The 24,236-nt window shown below is 39.5% G+C and overlaps 1 protein-coding gene across 1 annotated transcript in view; it reads left to right on the top strand.

Annotated features, from left to right (window-relative positions):
- Window positions 1-24,236, top strand: part of pdzd8 (PDZ domain containing 8) — an 88,722-nt gene that overhangs the window by 31,336 nt on the left and 33,150 nt on the right. The window contains exons 2-3 of the mRNA XM_075482078.1: window positions 3,866-3,991; window positions 7,549-7,651. Of these exons, the coding sequence (XP_075338193.1) occupies window positions 3,866-3,991; window positions 7,549-7,651 (229 nt within the window). The remainder of the gene's footprint in view (window positions 1-3,865; window positions 3,992-7,548; window positions 7,652-24,236) is intronic.

Here is a 24,236-nt window from a genome sequence, read left to right as displayed (position 1 = left end):
TCTGCGTGAAGATTGGCGCCAGCTGTTCAGCACAGACACACAGACAAGAGGGTGATACGCCATCAGGTCCTGGAGCCTTCTTGATCTTTTGTTTCTGAAAGAGACTGCGCACATCCTTCTCACAAATCGTCAATGCAGGTGGGGGGAGGGGGTTGGGTGTTGAGGGGAAGACCATTGTACGTGATGGGTGTGATAATGGGTGCTTTTCAAACCTGCAGTAAAAGTCGTTCAGGTCATCAGCCAGTCTGGGATTATCATCAGGGTGGGGGGATGGTTTCTTGTAGTTGATGACCTGTTGCAGACCTTTCCAAACTGATGCAGGATCATTTGAAGCTAAATTATTCTTTTAGCTTCTCACTGTAGGATCTTTTGGCTACATTTATTTCCTTAGACAGAAGGTCTTGGATTGCACACAGATGTCCTCGCAAAAACTGATATATGACGTTACAGTGTCAGTGAGGTCATTGAGGTCTGTAGCTGCGGCTACAAAAACACTCCAGTTGGTGCAGTCAAAGCAAGCCTGCAACTCCAGCTTGGATTCCGTTGTCCAGTTCTTAACAGTCTTTACCACGGGTTTAGAAGTTTTCAGTTTCTGCTTATAGGTTGGGATGAGGTGAAGCAGACAGTGGTCTGAGAGTCCTAGAGCTGCCCGTGAAACGGCGCGGTAGGCATCTTTTAAAACGGTGTAACAGTGGTCCAACGTGTTTTTGTCCCTGGTGGGAATCTTGATATGCTTTCTGTATTTAGGGAGTTCCTTACTGAGATTGGCGCTGTTAAAATCACCAACAATAATGGCGAGAGAGTCCGGATGGTTTTTCTCAATGTCTGTTATCCGATCAGCCAGTTGTTGTAACGCGTCTACAACGCAAGCTTGTGGCGGGATGTAAACACCGACCATAACAAACGACGAGAATTCTCGCGGAGAATAGAAGGGCTTGCAGTTTATGAAGAGAGTCTCTAAGTGTGGGCTGCATGTTTTTCCCAGCACTGTGATATCTGTGCACCAACCTTCATTTAAATAGAAGCATATTCCTCCACCTTTCGTTTTCCCTGCTAATCCTGTATTCCGATCTGAACGGATGAGTTGAAATCCAGGCAGTTGGAGTGCGTTGTCCGGGATTCTATCGCTGAGCCATGTCTCGGTGAAACACAGGGCAGCAGATCTCCGTAAGTCCGTGTTGGTTTGGTTTAGAAGCAGCAGCTCATCCATCTTATTTGCTAGAGACCGCACGTTTGCCAGATGAATTGCTGGGAGCGAGGTGCGTAGTCCCCGTTTCCTTAATTTCACTAGCACGCCAGCTCTCTTCCCCCGCTTGCGTCTCCGACAGATTCGGTGGAGAACTGCAGCTCCTCCAATCAGTATTTTGGAAAAAGTTGTTGGGTTGGAAAAAAAAGGAGAAAAAGTTCCAAATGGCACTATTTACAGGTGTCACAACTGGTGTGAGGATACATGGTTTTATTATTTGAATTAACATCAATTATCACAGTTATGCAGACGATACACAGCTTTATGTGTCTCTGTCACCAGACGACTGCAGCCCAGCAGACATACTGTGTCAGTGTCTGGAGGAAGTAAACACCTGGATGAGAGAGAATTTTCTACAATTAAATGAAGACAAAACTGAGATCATTCTGTTTGGTAGCAAAGAGAAGAGGGTCAGCGTTGGTACATATCTTGAGACTCGGGACCTTACAATCACTGACCAAGTTGGTAACCTCGGAGTGTTGATAGACTCAGATCTGACTTTCAGCAGCCACATCAAAGCTGTCACCAAGGCAGCTTTTTACCACCTCAGAAACATCAACAGAATTAAAGGTTTCCAGGAGAAACTCATCCATGCATTCATCTCCAGTAGACTCGATTACTGTAATGCTCTTTTAACTGGACTTCCCACAAAGAGCATTAAACATCTGCAGCTCATTCAGAACGCTGCTGCTAGAGTTTTAACCCGGACTAAGAGATCTGAACACATCACAGCAGCTTTAAAATCTTTACTCTGGCTTCCAGTCAGTCACAGAATAGATTTTAAAAGCCTGCTGATGGTTTACAAATCCCAGAGCAGTTTAGGGCCAAAATACATCTGTGATATGTTCAGAGAATATAAACCCAGCAGAGCTCTTAGATCCAAGGACTCAGGTCAGCTGGTCCAGTCCAGAGTCCAGACTAAACATGGAGAAGCAGCATTTAGCTGTTCTGCTGCAAACAAGTGGAACAAACTGCCAGTGGAGATTAAATTAAACATTTTTAAATCCAGGTTAAAAACATTTCTGTTCTCATGTGTCTATGCATGAAATCTGCACGGTATCTTTTAATTTATCTGGACTGTTGCTTGTTTTTAAAGTCATTTAAATTATTTTATTTGTTTCCCTTTATATTCTTTTATGTATTTTTAATGCTTCTTCCACTCCCTGCTGCAATGCTTTTATTTTATGTAAAGCACTTTGAATTGTTTGTACATGAAATGTGCTACAAATAAATTTTATTTTATTTTATTTATTTAGGCTTTGAAATCATTTACAAATAAAATGCCATTTATGTTTTTCAGGAATGAATACTGTTAATCACCTGAGTGTCTTTTTTTCACACTGGCCTTTCTCACATTTGAGCCCTCTATATTCTGCTTTTCTTCAAATCCCATTTCCAGAAGATCTCATATTTTCTAGAATGCACCAAGTACTTAAATCTTTTGACACCCAATAATAGCTGACATGGGTGTAGGTTTTCAGCCCTATTTTTAATGAGACTTTTTATTTGTTTGGGAACTAAGAAATAGTTGCAGTTTTCAAGATGAATCTCTGTCGGTCCTGGCTGAATGTAAGGTCTTAGCTACTGTGGAATAGGATTTGTAGAAGCAACCACATAAATGGGAGGCTTAACTGGAACTGGACACATAGTCCAATCCAATTTTATTTATAAAGCACTTTACAACAACCTCAGTTGACCAAAGTGCTGTACAAAAAATAAAAAAAGAAATTTAAAAGAATAAAATACAAGAATAAATTAAAAGGCACAAAACAGCTATATAATTTAAAACAATAATAATAATACTAAAAATAGCAATTTCACATTTCAACATCTCACATCGTGTCAAAAGCCAGGGAGAAGAGATGTGTTTTAAGATGAGATTTAAAAACCGACAGAGAGGAAGCCTGTCTGATGTGGAGAGGCAGATTGTTCACAGTTTAGGAGCCGCCACAGCAAAGGCACGGTCACCTCTGAGCTTGTGCTTGGTTTTTGGTATACTCAGTAAATCCAATTATCCAATAGTTATCCAATAGTAGTAAAATCATTGTTTATCTGGTTCAGACCAAGAGACCACCTTGGTTTCCAGTGTGCCTGGAATGCCTTCAACAGTAAAAATCCATAGCGCATGCATGCCAGTCAGAATGTTCTCTTTCCTTGATGTAAAAATGATTTTTTTTTTATATCCCATCATATGACCGTATCTTATCAGAGCACTTGTCGTCTAAGATTGTAGGTTCATAAGTAATGTGGATGATTTGTCAGAGTAAATCTGACTTTAGAACAACTTTACCCTATGGTCATGCAACACATATGGGTGTGTGCTGTCAGACTTTAAAAGAAATGATGTTGCACTTTGTCACAATCTGACCAGCAGCCTCTGTGAGTACGCATTCTTTAGAAATTCTTCACCACTCATTCCAATCTGATGCAGTACACACTACAGTATCAGTTTTCACATGATTACGTTGGCCTGTTGTCAGCATTGGACAAAGTGTGCTGCTGAAAACAAAAAAGAAATATGCTTTTAATTATTGACACTGGACATTTGGTTTCAAGAGGTTTCACTGTTGTAGTCCTAAATGAGAATATCTTCTGGATGTTTTTTTGTTGTTCCTGCAGATACAAGCCCTTCTTTCCATTCCAAGTTCAGCCACCGCTGGGTTCAGCATGTCATTTGGATCTGTCAGTCCAGGACTGCAAGCTGGTGGAAGGCAGACTCAAAGTCACCCTTATCGAATGTAGCAGGTGAGATACTTTGGTTCCTTCTTAAATTCCACACATTCCTAAACTATCTTGACGTCCCTGTCCACATATTCTGATGTACTTTGTTCTAAGTCTGTCTTTCCTGGTCCGTGCTTTGCCCTTTTGATGTTTTAGACCAGGGATGGGCAACTTCCATGATAAAGAGGGCCAACATTTTTTCAGCACTATCATTCGAGGGCCACATGACCGCATAATCGAATAATTGGATATGAAAGACGCTACAAATGATTCTCAATAAGAACACATGAATTTACAGTGCACAGTGAAAATGAGTACACCCCTGTTGAAAAGTAACATTTTGAACAATATTTTAATACACACACAAGTTATTCCCAAAACGTGCATAGAGTAAGTTTAATACAACATCTGTTGAGCTTACAACAGAAAAGAAAGATCAATAATATAACTTAAATGACCTATTTGTCCATTTTTGTGAAATTATGCTGGTGCAAAAGTGAGTACACCCCTATGTTAAACTCCCTGAGAATGGGCCGTGTTGGCCCGAAATGTCATGAAATGAAAAGGCATTAAAAGGGAGGTCATCGTTGTGCGTTTCATCCTTGCCTTACATTGAAATTTTACATTTTGAGTCTGCACCAGGCTAAAAGAGACGTGTGTGAGATTTAACTGAAATCCTATGGAGAGTATCATGATCTGCTTCAGTAGTCACAGTACATGTTGACAAGCATGTTTCTTTTGGTGAAATTCAGCTTCCTACTGTTGATGGCATCCATACAGCCCCAAACCATGTCACTCCCACTACTATGCTTGACTTTAAGCATGGGGCACTTTTCTTTGTACAAATCACTTTTTACCACCACACATGCTTGACACCATCGAAAGCAAATTTGTTCATCTTGGTGTCATCAGATCACAGGACATGGTTCCAGCAATCCATATCCTTAGTTTGTTTGTCTCTGATGACACCAAGATGAACAAATTTGCTTTCGATGGTGTCAAAATGTAAAATTTCAATGTAAGGCAAGGATGAAACGCACAACGATGACCTCCCTTTTAATGCCTTTTCATTTCATGACATTTCGGGCCAACACGGCCCATTCTCAGGGAGTTTAACATAGGGGTGTACTCACTTTTGCACCAGCATAATTTCACAAAAATGGACAAATAGGTCATTTAAGTTATATTATTGACCTTTCTTTTCTGTTGTAAGCTGAACAGATGTTGTATTAAACTTACTCTATGCACGTTTTGGGAATAACTTGTGTGTGTATTAAAATATTGTTCAAAATGTTACTTTTCAACAGGGGTGTACTCATTTTCACTGTGCACTGTATATCTGTATGTTTATTGCACCAACATACAACTATTTTTGTGCATATAAATGCATTTTAACACGTCCTTAATAAGCAACAAAGACAAAACCTTTGCTTAAAAAAAAGTGCAAAAAGGAATTTGAACTCCTTCATAACAAAGAATAAAACTGAAGACGTACTCTTCTTCCCATTTTGGCTGAAAAATGCGATTTTCTCGATCAAGTTTTCTCTTTTTGCCACTGCTAATGGCCATGGCTCTTGACTTTCCTATTCGCTGTTGCGGAAAGCGGCCCGGGCCCCGCTATGGTTTGCGTATGGCGCAAACCATAGTGGTCAACAGTATAATTAATGAATTTATTTTATTATTATTTTTTTTTATTATTAAATTATTATTGATCTATTTGCGGGCCGTACTGAGTGAGGACGAGGGCCGTGTGCGGCCCCCGGGCCGCCAGTTGCCCATCCCTGTTTTAGACAGTAGTGTGCTTGGTTCCTGTTCCTGAATTGCATTGTACCTGTCCCGATACTATGTGTCAACATTTTACAGTTCTTAAATATGATTGTACGAACAATCATTTCATCCCTCATTCTACTGTAATTAGTTTTTTTTTTTTTGTGTGGCATTTGCTTATGCACTGTCATGGTGGTTAATGTCAAATTATACACAAAGTCTGTCACACTACCAACAACTGTGGCTGTTACCTGTGATGAGCTAAAAACAGCCCAAATGTCACCAAAAGGATGAGCCTGATGGGAGAAACGTTGAGCGATGACAACATACTCTGGTGTACAGTTTGGATATTCATGCCTTTCTTGTGTCACTTTTATGATAGAAAAATCATTAACTTGTGAAGTTTCCTTCAAAAGAATATTTTAGCAAAAAGACTTGTTGGAAAAGGGCTTATAATGGGCATTGTTGTTTGTTTGGGTGATTTTGATTCAGTTTGAGAGAATACTTTTTATACCTGATTCTGGATTTCTAAGATTTAAAACAAATTCACAATGTTGAAAAAATATTTTGTCAACAAATTTAGTCTGTTTGGCAAAGTTGACATCCTAGGTACCGTATCTGGCTCCTGCGGTGCATCACATATGAACTCTTTCAATAAACGTCAACCCTCCAAGATGCAAACGTTTGTCTATTCGAGTTCTTGGGCTCAACGTTCTTTGCTAAAAGAACAAGATGGTGGCAGCTGGGGAAGTTCCAGCAGCTCTGTGCACAGATGATATGAAGTGCATCATCTTTGTATCAGCAGGTAGCATTGCATCCTACACAGAGCCCATGACATTGGACAGAACCTACTCTACTTCCGCAGTGTCTCCGTTATGAGACAAACATCCTTCATCCTTTTCTGAAAGTGAAAGGTTTAAATGTTTAAAAATGCTTGTTCCTGTAGAATGGCCGGTCCTCTGTTGCGTTGGGGAGACAGAGGAGTTCTGTGCTCATGTGAATGTGGGAATTCCCAAACCTTCAGTGGTTGAGTGTATTTTATAGTCTACAAGATGATTGGATCAAGCTCACCTATTGATTACGAGTCCTGCCCATTCCAGTCATTCAGTCTTTCCTCATCCCCTGCCTCCTATGTCACCATATTGTGTGTAGGCCTTTTTTGGAGCCGATTAGTCTATGAATGAATGTCCAGCAGGGGGAAGCATTAAGCCATTGTGCATTTTAAGGACTGATGGTGATTTTGAATTTCCCTCATTGGGGATGAATAAAGTATTTTTCTATTCTATACTGCTATTTCTTCAATCATTCTATCTTTGGACAGAATGTATTTCTTTTGACTTTGATGACCTCAGTACAGGATAGAATTGTATCTTTCTACTTGGGTGGGATACACCCTGTACACATCACATCAAGTGTTTCAGTCAGCAGTGAGATATGAAACACTGGGAGTAGACAGAATTAGAAAACAAAGCCAGCTTCAAATAATGACACAAATGTTGGTAAAAGTAATCCTTTTGGCCACATCTCAGAACCCTTGGCCCTTAGTGTTTTATTTATTTATTTATTTTTTCTGTTCCTCTAAGATGGGCCAGAGCTATAACTGCAAGGGGGCTGCATAAGGGTCCAGTCTTTCTTTTTTTTACCTGTGAATAATACATGTTAAGTTGGATGACCGCAGTGAAACTATACAGCTGGAAATGACTAGAATAGCTTCTCGTTTAAGAAAAGGGAATGGGAAGATTGACTGACTTTATTGGGGCTTCGAAATATCTCGACGGTAGTTGTAGTTCTTATCCATCATGTTGTTCTTACAGACTGTTCATCCTGGGGTCCTATGACAGAGAAACCCATATTCACTGCACCCTGGAGCTGAGCAGCCACCAGTGGAAGGAGAAGACCCGCAGCTCTATCAAACGGGTGGGTTTGTGCCCTTTCAGCCTTTGACTTCACTTCTGTTCTCCCCTAGTTTCTTTATCCTTTCTTTAATGTAGCGGTGCACTAAATAATGCTCCAAGTTTCTGGAGTTTTTTGTTAAATGTTTACAGTACATTCAATGTACGATACAAAGCTTCAGATTACTATTGACTTAGATGCTGAAGTGGCAAGGATTTTTCTAAGTGTTTAAAACTAACTTTTAAGTCAGATGCACTAACATCACAATCTAATAACTGATAAGATGTGTGTTAAATTGGATAAATATAGTTGCGGAAGGTTGTTTAACTCTCTTGGGTCACTTAGTTAGATTTGGATTTGCTTTGAATCTTGACCATATACTGTAATGTACCATGTACTGTTTTTAAAAACTAGATGAATAAATAAATAGGCAATGACAGCTAACTGCATATACACAGGGTACAGGTAGTAATACTTGCCTTGCTATTGTACCAAACCACTTTTAATGATTATCCAAAGGTTTAATCTGTCACATATTACCTCTCCTCAACTACTAATCACTTCAGTGTGACAGCATTTTCCTAAAAAGTTTTGTTCAAGTGTCCAAAACTATATTAGCTTACAAATGATCCGCTCAAACACATAATCATCTGCAGTTATTAAAATGCCTTTGTTCGTGGGTACAGGGCCTACAATGGTCAAATAAATTTACGCCCGCATTTGCCAAAAAGTTTGATCTCTGAGTAAAATATACATATAAAGTAAATGCAGTGGCCTTTAAATTAATTTAATGCACTTGATTATACCTTTTCACAAATTGAGCATTGAAAAGTGGTCCCTGCTCATATTTGTACTCGCAGTGCAGAATTCTGGAGGGTGTATGATAACACTCTTAGTTCCAAGCCAGCAGAGGACTCTGCTCTACCATCTTATTAGGAGCAGTAGGTGTCCGTACACACACTTTAGACGAGCTTTATTTTGCGGCCCCTTTGTTAGATGTGTAAGTGTTAAATATGAATTGGGACAGTTAAATAAAAATGGTATTTCACAAATATAATGTAGAAAAAAATCTGCCTTCAGTATTTGGGTTGCATAGTTTTTGACTCATTTGTAAAACCAATGATTCCTCTCCGTGTATAGCATTTTGGACACCTTGTCATAATGACACATTAATAAAAGCATTATTTTCATCTTCCTTGCACTGATAGGATTGTCCCCATGTTGATATTTTGAGTGGCGGAGAAAATATTCAGGCCCCTCCAGCAAACCTTTTCTAATTGCTGCAATTTAGCCATATTACAGTTATCACATCAGGCTTGTTTGGAAGTGACTAATGATCGTTTTAAATGAAAATGTCAGGCCCAATTACTGGCCATAGCTCAGACAAAGCCCGATGCCACTGTGCTCACCAAACAATTGAATGACATTTGCGGTGAACAGTTATAACCTTGTACCGTTTTCTCATCTTGTTTAAATACTTTAAGGCAGTTAAAATTGTGTCCAGCAGGGGGCAGTAAAATATCAGAACTGAGCACCTTTTCTCTCTTGAAAAATATTTACAAAATGTCTGATATTTCTGTTTTATAGTTCTGAAATTTTGAATGAACATGTATTTTGCAAATTGGCTATAAAATGTAACATATTACACATTGGCCTGAGAATTGGATAATCTTTGTCACTAGTCTCATCAATTGTAATGATGCACTATTTTTCTTGCCCTCTGATGATTTTATTGCCCCCTTTTCTTCTTAGTTTGATGTGTCTGAGTTTTTTGCTGGGCAGATGTGTAAGCAGCAGCTAATGACAACCGTAAAAACATAGAAATTGATAGGTTTAGGTTATGAATCAGTTTTTTGATTAATTTGATTGTGGTTTTGGATGATTGTTTTGTTAAGGAAAAGCCTTTTTAAACTGTAAACTCCCACTCTCTCTGGGCTCCCTTAGTTCAGTCACAGCACTGTTACTGTTATAGCACTCGATTTATCCAATTTATGCTTTTTATGGTTAAAAATTGACCCCCTTTTCTTTTCCAAAAGGACACAATTTGATTAGTGTTTTGCCTAATCTCTCTGGTTTGAAATTAGACCGTCTCACTGTCAGAGATCTGTACATTTTCCTTGGCAAATGTTTGAAATAGGGATATTAGGTCCTTGGATATTTGGACATTGTTTGAAGTTGATATAAAGCTTGCTGAAAAGTCAGGCGGGACGGGGGGCTGTGGCGTGTAGGAGTGTGGAGGACCCCACTCATGCACGCGCCCTCCATAATCCTATGTGAATGGGTGTGTGATATGTAAGGGGAGAAGGAAGAGGATGGGGTGTGAAGATGTAAGAAAAAAAAAAAACTCAGCTGGCTACAAGAGACACCTCCGTCCCCTGTGAGCCGCCACTGGACAGAAGTACTCTGGGTCCACTGAGAAAATTTGCAATACATTGGATATTATACAGTGAGGCCCATATGTGTCGAGTTAATTTCCATGTTGAAGTCGCCGTGACATAGTGCGGGGCAAGCAGGAATTCTACACTTGAGCCATGTTTTCATAGCCTGGCTCTCACACAGACCCTTCGTGCTTCGTGCATCTTCGTTACACTTCGTGAGCTCGCACGAGGGTCTGGGCGCCTTGTTGAGCCCGAAGTCTTCGGTTACCCCATAAACGGGCCCGCCTCTATGCCTAGATCCAATCACAATCGTGGGGCGGGGTGTTAACAGATTAGCTGCTGCTAGCTCCTGCTTTGCTCGCTGCTGTTGTGTTTTGTTTATTTTCCACCACAGACCGAGAGACTGGTCGCGCTCCAACGCGTCACTTCCGCTTTCGATATGATTGGTCAAAGTAGTACGTGACACACATTGAATTCTCCAATCAGGTTCGAGAGGTTTTTGAATACAACCCCCGCCTACTCACAGCAGAGAACAGCTAGGCAACCGACAAAATTCCAGATGGATGAGAAACATCCATCTGCGTGAGAACCAGGTTAATGTTTTCACACATCTCAAGCAAGAATTTTTGTACACAAAATGCACAAAACCGCAAAGCATGCATGTAGTCATCGGATGTGTTATCTGTGTAATGTGGGCAGATTTTTGGGTGCGTAAGACCCATTCAGAACATCTTTTGTCTTGTATAATGTGTTCTGTGAAGAATTTTATGTTGTATAAGTTACAAATTATTATTTTTTTAGTCATTCTGAAGGTATTTAAGGTTATTTTTGATCAGAAGTTTTATCTTGGGTAGTCTGTTTCCCATTTTAAGATTGGTAGAGAGATGGGCATCTGCTTTGGACAGTAATCTGTATATTTTTTATAGTAATTTTGGAGTACTAAGGTTAAGACATTTTGCTACTCTAAAGGGAAGTTGTAGGGATAGTTGGCGGATTTGTATATTTCTTACTTATTATGGATTTGAGTTGTTGATACTTTTTTTAAAAAATGTGTTGTAGCTAACACCATACTGGAAAGTGAGTGAAATAAATTATATAAATTTTTGACTTCCGTTTATATGTTCAAAACACTGTTTTTCAGCATTTTGTTTGAAGGTCAAGATTTACACCTTTTGTAGATATATTGTAACCTACTGGCTCGGCAATAATGCTGGAAATTTGAATCCACTTTTGTTTCTTGTTTTCTGTAAAGTTTTAAGCTAATAGGTGTTGGCTTATTTTTCTGAAGACTTAAACCAGTTAGGGGACGGTTTGATGGGTATCATCGAGAAGAGGTAATTGATTTTTGGTAGGATCATCATTTTAATAGTAGCAACTCTCCCCATGAGTGATATCAGTTCGGAGTTCCGTGTGAGATCGTCTTCTATTGTCTTTAGAAGCTGAACAGAGTTGAGTTTTGTTTGCTCTGAAAGCCTTGGGGAAATGTTTACGTCTAAATAAATTTTAGTTCCTGACTTTAGTGTGGTTGTGGGTATATTCTGGAAATTACAGTTAATTGACATAACTGTGGATTTAGACCAATTAATAGAAAAGTCAGAGATTGATGAGACTTTTTCAATGACTGACTGTCAGAGATGCTAGTGAATTCTGGAGGAAAAGAAATACATCATCAGCATAAAGACTTATTTTATGTTCTACTTTTTTGGATTGAATGCTTTTAACATTTTTATTTTGTCTGATAGCAAAAAGTGAGGGTGAAAGTGGGCAACCCTGTCTGGTACCTCTGCAGACTGAAGCTTGAAGAGGTTTGATGATTTTTCCTGACGCAAACCTTGGGAGAGGTGTATAGTATCATTATCCAGTTAATGAAAGCTGATGCAAATCTAAATTTTTTTGCCAGTAAAAATTTCCAGTTAGCCTGATCAAAGGCTTTATATGCATCTAGAGAGATGATTGTGGTTTCTAAATTGTTTATGGTGGAGTAATCTATGGTGTTAATTAGTCTTTGTGTGTTAGTGGAAAAATGTCTACCCTTTATAAAACCTGTTTGATCAGGATGTATCTTGAAGACAGATTATCTTTAGGTCTAAGTTTAGTAAGGATATTAAGCGGTAGCTGGATGGGAGTGTGGGGTCTTTCTTAGGCTGAGGTTCGCAGAGTTCATGTTTGGAGGTAGTGCATTATTGTCCTTAATTTTCAATATCATTCTTTAAAATGTTGGAGCAAATTTAGACCAAAATTCTTTGTAGAATTCTGCCGGAAAACCATCTGGACTTTGGGCTTTATTACAAGGCATATGTTGGAGGGCTTCATGGAGTTCTATGCAGAGACGTGAATCCAAAGACCTAGCCTGTTCATGATGTAAATTTTGGAAGGCAATGTTACTAAGAAACTGCTAAATGTTGTTTTCTAATGGGTCAATTTGTGAGGAGTATAATTTTAGGTAGAAGTCCCTGAAAATTGCGTTTATTGCATCAGGATCATGAGTGACATTTTCTGAAAATTTCCTTAACAGAGACTATAGTTTTTTTTCTTTTTGTTTCTTGTTGTTCGTTAGCAAGATATCTCCCAGACCTGTTGCTATGTTCAAAGTTCTCCAAGTGAGATCTTTGTACTTGGAACTATGTTTTTTTTAATCAATTATTCAATTGAATTCCAGTTGATTTTGTCATGTGGCCTTCAGATTAGCTCAAGAACAGTGCGTAGAGAGCTTCATGGAATGGGTTTCCATGGCAACTGCATGCAAGCCATACATCACCAAGTGCAATGCAAAGCGTCGGATGCAGCGGTGTAAAGCACACCGCCACTGGACTCTACAGCAGTGGACACGCGTTCTCTGGGGTGACCAATCACGCTTCTCCATCTGGCAATCTGATGGAGGTTGGTGGTTGCCAGGGGAACGGTACTTGTCTGACTGAGGCCCCATCCACACGTAGCCGGGTATCTGCTAAAACGAATATATTTTTCTACGTTTGGACCTGTCATCCACATGAAAACGCATAAAAACGCATCGTAAACGAATGTTTTTAAAAACTCCGGGCAAAGTGAAGATTTTTGAAAACTCCGTTTATGCAGCTGCGTGTAGACAGAGATAACCGGAGATTTGCGTTTTCGAACGTCACAATATGCGCCAAAACAACAACAAATCTGCTTAAAAGTCTAAAGTGCGACCTTTGTTTACTGAAGAAGCATGGATGTCTTGAGAACTGTGGTGGTTATTATTGTGCAGGCGCTGTTTACAGCCTTGATTTTACACGCCCAAGTCGTACTCCTCACTCCTGTCGCTGTCGGAATTATTACGTCCTCATATCGAGGGGCAGTCCACTGTCATATCACCTGTCCGTGTGCTCAAAAAAGTGGCGTGCACACTTTATTATTTAGCTGACGAGGGCAGATTGCGCAAAACAGCTAATGCATTTGGGTTGTCAAGACAGGTGAAAACGCAGATGTTCGGTTATGTGTGGAAGGTGTTTTTTTCGAAAACGAGGTAATGTGGATACAGATTTTTTTATAAACGGAGGAGGGGAAACATTCGGTTTTAAAAATACCCGGCTACGTGTGGACAAGGCCTGCGTTGTGCCGAGTGTAAAGTTTGGTGGAGGGGGGATTATGGTGTGGGGCTGTTCTCCAGGAGCTGGGCTCGGCCCCTTAGTTCCAGTGAAAGGAACTCTGAATGCTTCAGCACACCAAGAGATTTTGGACCATTTCATGCTCCCAGCTCTGTGGAAACAGTTTGGGGATGGCCCCCTCCTGTTCCAACATGACTGCGCACCAGTGCACAAAGCAAGCTCCATAAAGACATGGAGGAGCCAGTTTGCTGTGGAAGAACCTGACTGGCCCAAACAGAGTCCTGACCTCAACCCGATAGAAAACCTTTGGGATGAATCAGAGCAGAGACTGTGAGCCAGGCCATCAGCTAGATTTAAAAAATAATAATAATAATTTTGGTTAAAACTCAATGTGCAAAGAAGATTGTTGCATGCAGTTGTCAGATAAATTATGTAGAATGGAAGTGCAAAAAATGGCGCCGAAGTGGAAATATTTAAGATCTGCCTTTTAAGCATAATTTTTTTTTTTTTTTGTGGGACTTATTTGGCTAATCACAGGTACTTTTTGACTCTAAAATTGCAATTGATGGTGGATACGGCTGAAGCTTTTGCTAAATGAAAACTACACTGTAAACTTTGTTGTTACTTATCCTAAGGTCACATAACAGGTTAATACAAGCTCTCCCCAAATACTGACTGAACCACGCCACCTCAGATAAAGGTGCAGCAGCGTTTCAATAAATGAGGAATTTGTGAAGCAGTCTGTCTCAACTCTCGACCATTTTAGCCATCAGCACAGCTCTTTCTAAGTGGACCCACTTCAAAGCGCTCGTATCCCTTTTTTGTTAACACACGCATACAAATGCAGATTCACAGTGGCATTTGAGCCTGATTTATCAGACTTCTCCAGTCTGCATGTCCCCAGCAGGACTCTGTAGTTAGGATTAAAGACTATACCATCTGCAAAAGGTCAATTCACCATCTTTTTCTTCCATTTTCTTTTGATGATATACAGATATGAGCTTCCATCACTGTGAAAACAGTTGCTGGTCGTGTGTATTTTAATGGCTTTGTTATATTTTATATATATTTTCTCAGTTTAACTGATGGGGAGCTGCAGCTTTTCACAGTTTGTCTGTCTTACCAAGGCCCTTGGACTGTGTTCAACATGCCTTTCAGGGCAGTTTTAAATTCAGTTTCAGGTTCCGCACACAATGGTAATACCTGTGTTGAACATACCAGACTGGTTTTTAATGAGCTTTTTGTTTGTTCAATGCTGTTTTTTGATTGAGTATTTAAAAAAATAAAAAAAATCTTTTATTTGCTCAGGTTATGATGACCTGGCGCTGTTAGATTGGCCTTTTTTATGCACATTGATGGTGTCCCGCTTTGCTTTCCACTGCTTTGAAATATGAATGTAGTAATGGCTGATGTTTTTTAATTTTGTATTATTTATTGTTGAGATGTGGTTCTGCTATCGTTTCTTCTAACATCAGTGTCATGCCAACATGGGTTTACAATAGTTTTGTGCATTCTGTTGTTTATATCCTTCACTCGAGTATATTTGCCTCAATGTTGACTGCCTCATGTTGCATACTGTTTTAATTGGAGCCACAGTTCTTTTTTCATGATGCTATAAACAGTATGTAATGGAGCACTCACTCATTGCAAATGTTTTAATGCCAAACCCTGCATCCTGGAACATGCTGTGTGCATCATTTCCATTTATGCTTTCTCAAACACTTCAGACCATCAGCTGCCCTCGAGACAGGAAGGCTGAGGTCATTAACGGTCAGTGGTTTGAATTGGTATCCTCTTTGGAAGTATACAGCTTTGTCTTTGTGTGTGACTACTAAACAGATTAAATGATAATTAGAAATGGTTCACCAGTTAGATAAACTAGATCAGCATATTGGCTGCAATGAGTTTACTGCGGATGAATTGACATATTTGGCTGTGATGGGGGAAAAAAAAACCTGTATAAACACAAGTAAGAATCTGAATTGCTTTTAAATGGTAGTCCATCACAGATGTGTCAAGGAAGTTAATTTTTCATTTTTTAGGATGCAAATGATGGATTTAAGGGTTGTTTGTGGAATAATCTGAGGAGAGATTTTTTAAAAATTTTTTAATAAGGACATGACATAATATCCATAAATGGTGCATTTCTGAATCCATAAATTGTGTATGTTGCCAAAAAAGCTCTCATGTCTTACCCAAAAAATGTTATATGAATACCAGAGAGGACATTGGTGTGCAGTCTTCATTTTGAGGATGGACATCAGGCAAGAAAATTTGACAAGAAAACAACTTAACTCGTCATATGACGAGTTAAGTTGAATCTTTATATAAAGATTCAGTTTCAACCATATATGCAGAAGACACCGCAAAGTACAAGCAGGCTTGCCAGTCAACTGATAACTTTATTCTTCTAACATGTAATCTCTCTGTCCCGCTGTCATGGGCTGAGATGTGGGCGGGGCTACAGTAGCATATTTGTAGATCCCCATTGACTGACTGAGGAAGAAGATAGATAAATAGATAGATAGCTTATTGTCTTTCCACGTAACATAAATATACAGCGAAACTTTTGTTTAGCATTCCCAACCAGCACAGCAAGTGTAGATAAATAGACATAAACAATAGTATACAGTCAAATAAATGTCATGCTATGAAAGCCTGTGTGTTTTTAATTTTTTTATTTTAACATATTGGACATATTGATGTTAAATATCAATTCTGACAATACTGAGAGATTTGAGTAATATAACTAAATATTTTTGTGCTGAAGTGAGAGTGAACACCACGGGGAGATCGAAAGAGCTGTGTGAGGTCATCAGAAAGATGATGTAGCAGCTTATGAATTTGGTAAGGGTTTGAAAAAGATCTCATAAAACTTTGAAATCAGCCATTTTGCTGTCTGGAAAACAATCTACAAGTGGAAGACATTCAAAACAACTACCAACATGCCAAGGTCTGGCCAGCCAAGCAAATTCACTCCAAGAGTAGACCACAGATCCTAAAAGAAATCTCCTAAACCCCTGAAATGTCACCACGGGACAAACAGTCGGCTGCTCTTGCTACTTTTGATTTGAAAGAAAGAGACTGCACAAGTTTAACTTTCATAGGTGTGCAACGAGGAAACCTTTGCTCTCTAAGAGAAACATGAAGGCTAGACTAAAGTTTGCCAGAGTGAACGTAGACAAAGACCAGGACTTATGGAGCAATGTTCTTTGGACAGATGAGTCTAAAATTGAATTATTAATATAATTATTACACCAGAACAGAAGACACGTTTGGCGTAAACCAAATACAGCATTCTGGGAAAAGAACTGTATACCAACTGTGAAGCGTGGAAGTGTCATGATTTTGGGATGCTTTGCTGTAACAGGACCTTGCCAGCTCACCATCATAGAATCCACCATGAATTCTACTGTGTATCAGAAGGGGCAAGTCAAAGCCCAGGACTCAGTCCCACTGAGATGCTGTGGGGTGACTTCGAACGGGTTAAAAAGTGGGGCAAACTTTCCTCAGACCGATGTCAGAGACTGTGTGTCGGGGTATGTTCAAGTGGGGTTCAGCAGAATATCTACAGCTCTCAGAAAAGAAGCAGTTTCACAGACGCAAAGAAACCATTCAAAAACCTATGCCATATTCCTGATATTCAACTGGAACGCTTCCGAACCAAAAACAAGAACAATAGAATTGTTCTAACATTTCAACAGTACAGTAGTAGGTATGTCAGGGATATTTGTCAATTTATCCAGTAATTATAGATTGCACAAATAAAGTCTTTAAAGCTCACTTAAAGAAGCCAACCTTTCAAAATGTAGATGAATATAAGCAGAGAATGTGGATTTTATTTGTTTAGTATTTTTACCATGTTTCTATTTATTATACACCTCTTCCTTAAAGGACTAATGAAACGAATTTTAATTGTTGGAATTTTACAGTTTTTGCTGCTGATTCTAAAGGTTCCAAGCCTTGTGATTAAAATTAGATATTGTCTGGATAATAATTTATTCGGGAAGTCATGTTAAAACGGGCTCAAAAGGAGCCACATTTTGTCTTTTTGTGCAAATTCATTTTTTTATGCGTGACGTCATAGGGTTGACACAGAAGTTCTGGTAGTCTAACTGTAATGGTGGCGTCTATGGCTAAGACATCAAAGCACGGTGGAAAATATTGTGTTGCTGGAGGGCCAAATGGTGTTAGTTGCAAAAATAGCAGCTTCACTGAAGGCATCTCTCTGCACATGTTTCCCAAACTAAAAAATACTGGAACTGAGGCTGACAAGGAGAAGGCAAAGACAAGAGCACGGTGGATCGTATCACTGCCTGCTGCCGCCTGCCGATAGCTGCACCTGTTACGGTGTTTGCTGCTCGGAAGCAGGGGACTGCTCGGTCTGCTCTTCGGTCTGCACACATATCCAGCTAGAATTTAGCGCCGTTGTGAGTGGCTGGCCGTCTACCTCTGCTAGCTTTTTTTGTGTTTTGTCATGTTTTTATCGTTTTCATCAGTACTGATGCATGATCGCCCGAGTCTCTTGAAAATCAGAGATTCTGTGGACATAATATCGATCACGTCAACGATGAGACAAAGCCACCGCCACCTGTTTTGGCGTCTGTACCCTCTCACCTATGGCATCTACCTGGTCGGTTGCCACGCAACAGCCGTCGCAGAAGACGTTGAAAGAGAGGTGAGTAATATGCCGGCTGAAAGCCCACCTGGCTTTGCCCTCCACCAACAACGCTCGCCATCTGCTGTCTGGTCTCTCCGGTGATTGCGCCGGCTACGACATCCGAGGCTCCGTGGATCAGTCCTACCGATGGCTGCTGTCAGTCGTGCCGAGGCCGGGTGCCCATCTTCCTGCCGCCGACCCGTGAGGATCCGCACTGGGGCCGCGCGTTAATCCACGCCATTGTTTATTAAGCTTACATTAAAACCATGTTATTATCACATACGTTTTTTTTAAGTGGCTGGATTTCAAAGTGCCCCTTCGTTAGGTTTCAACGTGTCAAAGACAGCGCAGCAGAATGCCATATCTGCAAAACCGGCATGTTCAAATCTTTTCCAGTTTATCACAGCAAACATACACTGTGTCATTTGATTGATAACATCTTAATAATAATCAGCGTGTAGTAGGAGCGATGGCTGTTTTGGGCCCGCCGATCCTGTGCCGAAAATGGTAACTTTCTTTCATTTCCATTACCCATACGGGAGGTGCAGAGAGCCTCTACAATATAGATATTAAATCGATTTGTGTGGCTTAAATTCAACGAAAGTTTTTCCACATAATGTTAGAGGTGTGTTCTTTCGACCTGCTGATGTTTGTATCAGAATTTTGGTTCCTTTATGAGATATAGGTCCATCAAATATATGTTGTTTTCACAGCCAGCCATACTAGCAAATACGGGAGTCAACCCTATGACGTCACGGTCACGTGGCCAATTTCACACCAAAGGCCATATAATTCATACTTTTAAATGGCCGTTTTAACCAATTATGCCCGGAAAATTTAGTTCAAGTTGGATTGATGGTTTTAGAAAAAGACAAAAATTTCATTTGAATGATAGATGAACATTCGTTTCAGTTCATCTTTAAAAGAGACCATGAAACCGGTTCATTGAACCTCTCTCATAGTAGAGCGTAGGACCACCGGTAAGGGGGCAAAACCAAGGTTCTGTTTTGACTTTGTGTAGGATTAGCAGCAAAATCCTATTTACCTGGATTTTAATGGTTGAACCGGGTCATTGTGTTTATGGCACATTTGATCTGCGTATGAATATATAATTACATCTTTAATGTTAAAACCAGATTCTGATTTATATCAGTAAGTTTTTGCCTTCCTACCTCCCACTGTGCAACATTATAGTTTTTGTGTCACACAAAAGTTTGAATCACACAAGTTAATGTTTTAATTTGACATTTTCTAAATACTTCCCAAATGTTCATAGTAATACTCGTGGTAATACTTAGGTGATTCAAATTCGATTCTATTTGGTTTATTTTTCTTAAATAGAATGTATCACCTGTCAGTTCACCCACACAGTTAACAAATGAAAATCCCCAAATTGTCTTTTAGAACCATTTGGTTATTGTGCAGAAAAATAGCATCTCCTATAACAGGAAGAAACCTCTGGCGGAACCAGACTCAGGATGAGCGGTCGTCTACACCTCAAATGTTTGGGTCGGGGGGACAACAAGAGCAAGAGAGGCTGCAGTGATGGTGTAAAACCTGAAAAAAAGAAAGTCTACATGTTGTCAAAATATTTATTACACCAAACTTTTTTTTTCTTTTCATTATTAGTGGTACTGACACAAGATGGTACTGGCGCTGTAAGCTTATTTGTAAAAAATAAAAAAAAAAACAGCTGTTTCCATAGTGCCTACATTTCTGTTCAGCCTTTTATATTTTTGGTTTGAGCACACCATGGTGAAGCTCCAGATTGACCTCCATGATGTTTATTATGAGGAAAAGAGTTCCTTTACCTCGTCTACCTCTCATTGGTCAGTGTGTGCTGCATCCACTTGAAAACATTATGTGCTTGCAATAGCACAATATGGTAAATGAAAGGGCTGTTCCTTTAGTTTCAGATAGTGTGTGTTTTTTGTTTGTTTGTATTATCTTTTTATGACTCATTTATGGAGTAGAAGGGTGGGGTGGTGTACGTCAGGCTTGTTTGCACATCTGCCTTGTTGATTCCATTGTTGTCCCTCAGTGATGATGCCTGCTGACAGCTTAACTGAGGGGGCAAGAGAATTGTGTGTGTGTCTGTGCGCACACTCGCATGTACATACATGCATAATGCTCAATATCTTGTTGCGTAACATTGCTTGTACTCAGCGGATTGCTTGACTGGGGAAAATGTATATTTACAGCTACATGAGCCAACTCTTCCACAGGATGTTGTGAATTGCTCATAGCCTAAAAATGATCCAGGTGTTAAATCACTCCATGTGTGAGCGATTTAAAAACTGAAAGTGCAGGGGAAAGATGCTGCCATGCTAAGCTATAGTACCAGTCCCACCGCTAAAAAGTGAGAATAAAGACTAAATATCTGTAGGAGTGAGTGTTGGAACAGAACGGTATGCTATAGAGTTAGCTATGCCAAATTGTGTAAGTTACAAGGAGAAATAAAGTGATTGTCAGTCGTCCAAAAGGAGCAAGAAATTCCACATTTCCACGCGTCAGCGTCAGGTGTCAAGTTGCAGCAAGGAATAGAATCGGACTCAGTTATCAACTCCTGTCTGAACTCTACATTACATTCTGCAATTACACTTGAAGATTTTATTTAGAATTATAAATAGAATTTCCTTTTTCAAGTTGAAAGTAAGTTGTTTTTAAAGTAATGTCCATGGATGCTGCAAAGTTGCTTATAAGAACAAAAAAGAATTCAAAGAAAAATAAAAGACACACTGAAACACTCAGTGTGTTTAAGTCCAGGTTGAAGACACACCCATTTTCAGCTGCGTTTGAATAAAGCTCAAAACTTAATCACATTTTAACTACTGATTTTATATTGTTCTTATTTCTTTCTTTTTGTTTAAAATTTAAATCATGCTTTTTATTTCTCTGATTTTATCAATTGGTCTTATTTCTTTCTTTTTTGTTTAAAATTGAAATCATGCTTTTTATTTCTACTGTTTCTACTGTCTCTGTAAAGCACTTTGAATCGCCTTGTAGTTGAATTGTGCTGTACAGATAAACTTGCCTGGCCTTGCCTTGCCATAGGTTCCACGAGACGCAAACGTGTTAATCACCAGTGAAACATGTTGCTCAAATTTAGATAAAAATGGCGACTTTTTATGTTGTGGGAATTGGAATATAAATTTGGTTCCACAGTACAATTCTGCAATCAAAGGAATTACAAAAGGCTGTTACTTCCATTTTTTTTTATATTGTTGCTTTCAGCTAATATAGCTGATGGTGCTGTTCATGCAGTGTTTCCCACAGATGTGAAGGCAATGTGTGGTGGTGGGCGGGGGGGGGGGTGTTGGTTGGGTGTAAAAAATTAAAATTCTTCAAAATAATTCCTTCGTTAATAATTGGTCACACAAAACTTTATTAAGGGGGTTATAACAGACTAAATAGACCACATAGAACCCATTTCAGAATTTTTTTCCAGAATACCACCCCCCACTGTCAGAGATCTGTAATGTGACATATATGTCACATTGGGAGTTAAGAACCTGGATAATTTCTCCATCAAGGAAAATGATGGGGGACGTAAGGATGTGTGACACCTGTGTCACGGTGGGTGACACAGGTGCGGCTTATCTGCAGATTTTCACATCTTCATTGTAAACAAATGAATAACATAGCTAATTACACTGGTCGGCCTGTCTGTTTCAGACTGATACCTCCGGTTCAGGCTGCTCCTCATCCTCAACACGCACGTCTCTTTTTCAATCGCGGCAAATATTTTTCAATACTCATCTGGATTGAAGCAGCAAACATTCAGTGTAAGAGTTTAAAAAAACTACTTTATTTGATTCACAGCTGCTAGTGTTTTGACCTCGACAACCCAACTACATTTTTTTTTTACGGCAAACTTTTGACTAGTTAACTTTATAAAGAAGGCGTAATCGCTTGTTTGCTATGGGTCGGGACGGGACAACATTGTATTAAAAATATAAAATATTTTCATAGGACTTTTTAATGTGTGATTTTATAAAGGTGCACCTGATACCAACCTTTCGTGAATTCTTTCGGTTGAGCTAATCTACGCGACACTGAAGCTAGCAAGCTCCCACGCTTCCAGGGAAGCACGGAGGGGAGGGGCTGTGTGTGTGTAGGCTATGCGAGAGAGACGCGAGGGACAGAGAGACGGAGGTAGTGCAGGGAAAGGAAATGCAGCTGAACGAATACGAGTAGTTTTTAAATAGCGTTAAAAAAAATAATAACAACGAAACGCAATATGTGGCGGCCGGTGTTGAATCTGTGGCGCACCGCCACGAATTAGTCTATGTGTGGGAAACACTGTCATGGTTTTGTTGTTGGTCATTACTAAAAATGATTCAAGTGTTTTGTCCACAGCTGTCACCCAGACCTCAGGATCAGCCATGACACTATTTTCTTATATTCTTCCTTTGACTCTTTCTTAGCCTCTCAGTGCAGTCAATAATCAATTTACACACACATACACACACAAATTCACAATGCATTTTTTAAAGAAACAAAAAGATCTTTTTTTTGGTTATAGATGTTTGAGTTTTGCTGTGCTCTATAGTCCTGCGTCCTCCTCACTGCGTCCAGTTCTGACTCAATCACAAGCTCCAGCTGAATGATACATTTACTAACTGTAACTGCTGTACCAGCTTAAAATGAACTGAATATAGAGTAATAATTAGGGATGTCCCAATCCAGTCTCAAGTATTGAATTGCACAGCCGAGACGTTTTAGTTATTAATCAGTATTATTGGGTCATCTCTTCTCTGCTGTTTTACATAAGTAAATTGGCATTATACGGATTGGACTCATTTGTCTTTAGTTTGATTTAATTGAATTGTTACTTGTTTGCAATGAATTGGTTTGAAGTGGATTATAATTGGATTGAATTGGACTGCATCTTTAAAGTGCCTTGAGATGACTTTTGTAGTGAAATTGGCGATATATAAATAAAACTGAACTGATTTCATACATGGAATTTTAGCTCCTCTGTTGCACCACCAAGAGATGCAACACACCCACACACCCTTTTATCCTCATTACACTGCTTGTTTGATGTTTCACTCAGGGTGTCTTTGTGTTTTTAATCTGCCATGGACACCCGCTGAAAGACAGTTGGTTGATGAGGAGCCACACACACAAACTCTCACACCCACCCACCCTACAACAATGAGTCACACTAATTTTCCATTCGGGGTTGCTCTGGAGCATGATGTGAAAATAAGATCATTTATGACAGTACGACGGATTTCACTTTCAGTTTTTTATTCATTTCATAGATAAAGTGACCAGTAAAAAATGTTTTAGGCCAACAAATGTTTTTTGGGGACTTTCAGCTGCACAGAAGAAAGACTTTTTGCCAGTATTGGTAGGTATTGGTATATTTGGAATTGTCTTGTTATTATGCCCAACATAAGGAGAAATATTATAACACAAGTGTTGGTGTTTTTTCTTGTATAGAAAAAAACCCCCAAACATTGTTACCCATTTTTAGCCATATAAGATAGGGCTGCACGATAATGGCCAAAATGATTATCTCGATTATTTTGAGCAATATTGATATCACGATTAATTATCACGATTATTTGTTGATTTTAACCAAAACAAATTTTATTGTCACATAGGCTTATTATAACTGCGTTCACATATCTTTGGCCAAATGAAATGCGACTGCATTGGTTATTTCACGGTGTCTTTGGGAGGTGCTTGGGTATGGTGATGCGCTAAAGAGGCTCGCTTCGATGGATGCCTGAGTTGATGTTGTGGGATGATTAGTCTTTGCAACGCATTTCTTGGTCCTCATACATTCATCGTATTGAACTTTATGGTGTGTTTTCAAGTGGCTAAAGAGGTTCGTTGTGTTGCTTTGTGGCGCCAACACAACCGTACGGCACTCTTTATATATCACCTTTTCTTGTGTTGTGTCACTCGCCTCGAACCCAAAATGCTTCCACACAATGGATGACGATCCGGTTCTCGGGACAAGCTCCTCAGCCTCGCCCTCTGCCACG

The sequence above is a fragment of the Odontesthes bonariensis genome, chromosome 2 (genome assembly GCF_027942865.1).
Source record: "Odontesthes bonariensis isolate fOdoBon6 chromosome 2, fOdoBon6.hap1, whole genome shotgun sequence".
Classification (NCBI taxonomy): Eukaryota; Metazoa; Chordata; class Actinopteri; order Atheriniformes; family Atherinopsidae; genus Odontesthes; species Odontesthes bonariensis.
This window is presented reverse-complemented; position numbering and strand designations above follow the sequence as displayed.